At 41.0% G+C, this 4,539-nt stretch overlaps 1 protein-coding gene across 1 annotated transcript; it reads right to left on the reverse strand.

Annotated features, from left to right (window-relative positions):
* Positions 1 to 771: 771 nt before the first annotated feature.
* Positions 772 to 1,284, reverse strand: LOC131876002 (uncharacterized). The gene has a single exon (XM_059220756.1). It carries the CDS (start codon positions 1,282 to 1,284, stop codon positions 772 to 774), a length of 513 nt encoding a protein of 170 aa, XP_059076739.1.
* Between the last annotated feature and the right edge of the window lie 3,255 nt (positions 1,285 to 4,539).

Below are 4,539 nucleotides of genomic sequence, written 5' to 3' on the forward strand. Positions count from 1 at the left end.
GGATTTCATTAGTAATTCGGACCAATATCGGGTAAATACGGACATTTGCTTGCACTTCATGGCTTCTTTGTTGGATTGCGGCTAGACTGGGTTGTTAACAACACAGCTAACTCAGGTGCTTTTTCCTGCAGACTACTTAGTTGGCCTTGATGATGTAGTTGCATACCACGTACCCTTCTTAGGACTCCCTACGATGTCTGACTTGGAATGGTTTATCTCACAGAATGAAGAAGTGGAGTGGCATCCACTTATCGGTGGTTTGAAAACCATGACACTGTCTTCCCATAGGTACCTTCGTCGAGCTCACTGCAGAGTTCCTTCTGTGAGTCCATATGATAGTCCCCATTCTGGAGGGCACGGACTGGTATACTGGGTTTAGGGATCACATTTTCCCAAGAATCCTAACACTGGATCAACAACCTGATCTAGTGGTCATCTTCATGCACAAGGAGCGTGAGAGTTCCTCTGATTCAAAATGGCCATGGGAAGAAGAGGACTCCGACACTGAAGAAGAAGACACTAAAGATAGTCTCTGAAAAGAGTGGCAAGAAATGACCTGCGCCCAAATTGTAGGATGTAAACAAAAAGAGAGGCCAAGGGCCTACACATTTTGTAACCAGAAATGAGAAAGTCTTAATATAGCAATTTTACTCTTCACTTTAATCTAACCCTTTTTCTTTTAATGCTTGCTGGGCTGGAAATAATTAAAATAAATACACACCACACATATGCACATAATATAAACTATTTACTTGAAAAGGGAAAGGGCCCTTAATGAAAAGGCTTGAGGTGAAAACTATTAACTGGGATGGAGAGGGAGTCTCCATTCATATCTTCTAACTTGAAAGCATTGAAACCTTTGCATCCTACAATGCGGAAAGGGCCCTCCCATAGACAATCGAACTTGGCATGCTGACCCAGTTTTGCCATTCTCTCATTATACTTTAGAACAAGGTCTCCATGGGTGAAAATCACATCAGAACTCTTTTTACTATCAAACCACCTTTTTACGACTTCTTGTCTATCTTGGAGAGTTGTGAAGGCAGCCTCCCTCGATTCCTCTAGTTCCATAATCTCTACTAACCTTATGGCCATTGGACCATTTTCAGCGATATCCATAGATTTTAGCAATTGCAACACCGAAATCTCTAGTGACAAGGGAAAAAGTGCATCTTTCCTGTATACCAGCTTGTACAGGGAGTTTTTTAGAATTTGTTTGGGTGTTATGCGGTCTGCCCATAATGCGCTCCTTAGGTGGTGGTGCCACTCCCTCTTATATTCCATGCCTATCCTTTTGATAAGTTAGATTAAGTTCTTATTAGTAGATTCAGCAAGACCATTCCCTTGAGGGTAGTAGTTAGAGGAGGTTTTGAGATAAATACCTCTGCTAAGAGAAAACTATGTGATTCGTGAGCCTGTGAATGCACGAGCGTTGTCTGATATCATGGTTTTTTGGGGACCGTACTGACAAGTCAGATCTTCTAGGAAAGCCAACACTTCACTTTCAGATGAATTCTGCAGCGGGACAACTTCAGACCATCTGGTGAAATAATCAATGGCAGTCAAGATCCATTTGTGTCTAGCTGAACTTGGGGTGTTGATCATCCCGATAAAATCAAGACCCCATTGAGCAAAGGGCTCCTCCACTAACACAGGCCTGAGTGGCATGGCTACTTTCTTACCTCTCCCTGTATAATATTGACACTCTTTACATCCTCTTACTAGGACGTGTACATCTTTGAACATGGATGGCCAAAAATAGTCGGCTTGAGTAATTTTGATACTGGTCATGGGTGCAAGAAAATGGCCTCCTGAGGGACTGTAGTGAAATCCTTGGAGAATTTTATCAAGCTAGCTCTGATCTACACATCGGAGAAGAACTTTGTAAAAATTCCTTTTGAAAAGAATTCCATTTATTAGGCGAAAATCGTTGTTTTGGAGTTGGTAGAACCTTCTCTTAGCTGAGGGAAGATTTTTGGGAAACATCCCTGTCTTCATGAAATGTTTCCTTTTGTCAATCCAAGTGTCCCTGGGAGTGTCGGGCACAAACATAACTATTTCCTCTGCTTTAGAATTCGAGCCATGGGGTTTATTGTCCTATACTATATACTCACATAGGCCCCTTCCACAGACCAACTTTGTAGGCTTGATATCAACATCATATTCCAGAATCTTAGTGATCCAATTCACTCTTTTTTCTGTGATATCACCCTCCATGATGTATTCCCTTACTGTAGGATGAGCTACATACACCATGGTCTTATTGAGGGCAATGAATGTCTAAATTTCTTTAGTCCTTTTACGACAGCTAAGGCCCATTTTTCCACAAATTTGTAGCGGAGTTCATAATCTTTAAGAGTTTTTGAATGGAAAGCTATAGGGTGCTCTCCTCCATTTTGTGTGTCCTTTTGAGTTAACACCATGGCGATACTATGCTGACCGGAATAGACATACATTATGAAATCCTTAGACATGTCTATATTAGATAACACTGGGGCCGAGCAGATGACATGTTTTATTTGGTTGAAGGCCTTTTTGGCTTCAGCAGTCCATCTGAAGTGTATATCTTTTTTAAGCATGAGAGTGATGGGTCTTATTATTCCAGCAAAGTCAGAGATGAAGCGACTGACAAAATTGACCTTTCTTAGGAATGATTGCACTCCCTTTTCGTTGATCGGAAGGGGAAGATCCTTGATAGCTTTGACTCGGTCTGGATCAATAGAGATGCCTTCCTTAGAGACTATATGTCCCAGTAGCTTCCCCTGAGGAACTCCAAATATACATTTTTTGGGGTTCAAGGAGATCCCAAATTCAAGACACCTTTCTAGGACTAACTCAAGATGATCAAAATGATCCTCCCAGTGTCTGGAAAACATGGTCAGGTCATCTAGATATATAAGGATAATCTTATTAATTATCTCTTTGAAAGCCAAATCCATGGCCCTTTGGAAAGTGGCCCCAGCGTTTGACAAGCCAAAAGGCATCTTTTGATATGCAAATGTTCCCCACTTGGTAGTGAAAGTTGTTTTGTGCTGATCTTCCGCTTTCACACTTACCTAGTTATATCGTGAGAAACCGTCAAGAATTGAGAACATTTCTGATCTAGCTATAGTGCTTAATAATTGTTCCATTGACGGCAAAGGGTAATGATCATCAACCGATGCTTGATTCAGGTCCTGAAAATCCACACAGAGCCTAATATCTCCATTCTTCTTTCTAACAGGGACCAAATTTGACACCCATGTATTGTGCTTTATGGGGTAAATGATCCTTGATTCGATCAGCTTCTTCAACTCCTGAGCCATGAGGGACTCGATCTTGGGTTTAACTAGCCTTTGCTTCTACTAGACTAGCCTAGCTTCATTTGTGAGTTCAATAGTATGTTGGATGATATTAGGATCGTAACCCTTTAAATCGTCATAAGACTAAGCCATGACACCTTCATATTCATCACAGTATCGAGCCAACTTCTTCCTATCTTTGAAGGAAATGCCTTTTCCCACTTTGAGAATTCTTCCGCTTCTGACTAACATCTCAACGTAATCTCCTTTGTATGCTATGATTTTCTGCTTATCCTTCTTAACATCCTCATGATCAAACAATTTTTCCAAGGTAATCAAACCATTAGGGAGCTTGTTGGACTTTAACTGAATAATCTGATTCCCATAAAATTCCTTGACCCTAGGTTGCAGCTGATCGACAAACTCTCTTGAGTTTTGAATAAACAAAGCAATCTTCTTGTCACTTTCAAAAACCTACCAATATGTATCATTATCAGGAATAGTAGGACGGACCACGATATTGACTGCTGGGTGGCCGGTTAAAAGGTCTACAGCTAGATCAAAATGAGCTCCTACTATTGCCATGTGATCTACTATAGTATTCAGTGTCTGAGGAATGCTTGTGATATTGAGAGCATTGAAACTTTCTACTAGATCCTAGACTTTGGAATGGTAAGATCTCATGCGAACGTGCTTGGCGCTGGATATCCCTCGAACTTGGTGCACTACTAGTTTGGAATCACCAAGGACACTCAACTTTTTAATACCAATTTTTTCTGCGATGTTCAAACCTTGAATTAGCCCTTCATATTCTGCTTCATTATTCGAACATGTGAATTGCAAATGAAAAGACTTTTGGATCTGATCACTCGCAGGAGCGGTGAGACAAACTCTAGCTCCAGAGCCCATTTTGCATTTGGAACTGTTGAAGTGTAAAGTCCATAGTGTCGAAGACAGCTAATCTTCAGAGAAAGGATCTTTGGTGAGTTTTGAGATTGGCTGATCCTCTTCAAAAATACAATAAGTACCTAGGCCGGTGGCATGGTAATTAGAGAAGGGGTCTGAGTCTATGAACTCATTTAAGAAAGCTTCTTGTTCGGGGGGGATCTCTCCTATTACTTCTTCATCTTCTAAAAGTTCTACCACCCTTCGCTCATAATTAGTTATAGAGGTGTGAGTAGGCTCAAAATTAATCAAGGCTTGGTCAGCTATATGCTCAGCGTGAAGGGGTTATGAAAGGATCTTCATCTTAGTGTCG

This window comes from Cryptomeria japonica, chromosome 5 (assembly GCF_030272615.1).
Source record: "Cryptomeria japonica chromosome 5, Sugi_1.0, whole genome shotgun sequence".
In the NCBI taxonomy this organism is placed as follows: Eukaryota; Viridiplantae; Streptophyta; class Pinopsida; order Cupressales; family Cupressaceae; genus Cryptomeria; species Cryptomeria japonica.

What these genes read in the sequence shown, in the direction of transcription:
- LOC131876002 (XM_059220756.1), bottom strand. Translation starts at nt 1,284, where the DNA reads ATGGAATATAAGAGGGAGTGGCACCACCACCTAAGGAGCGCATTATGG.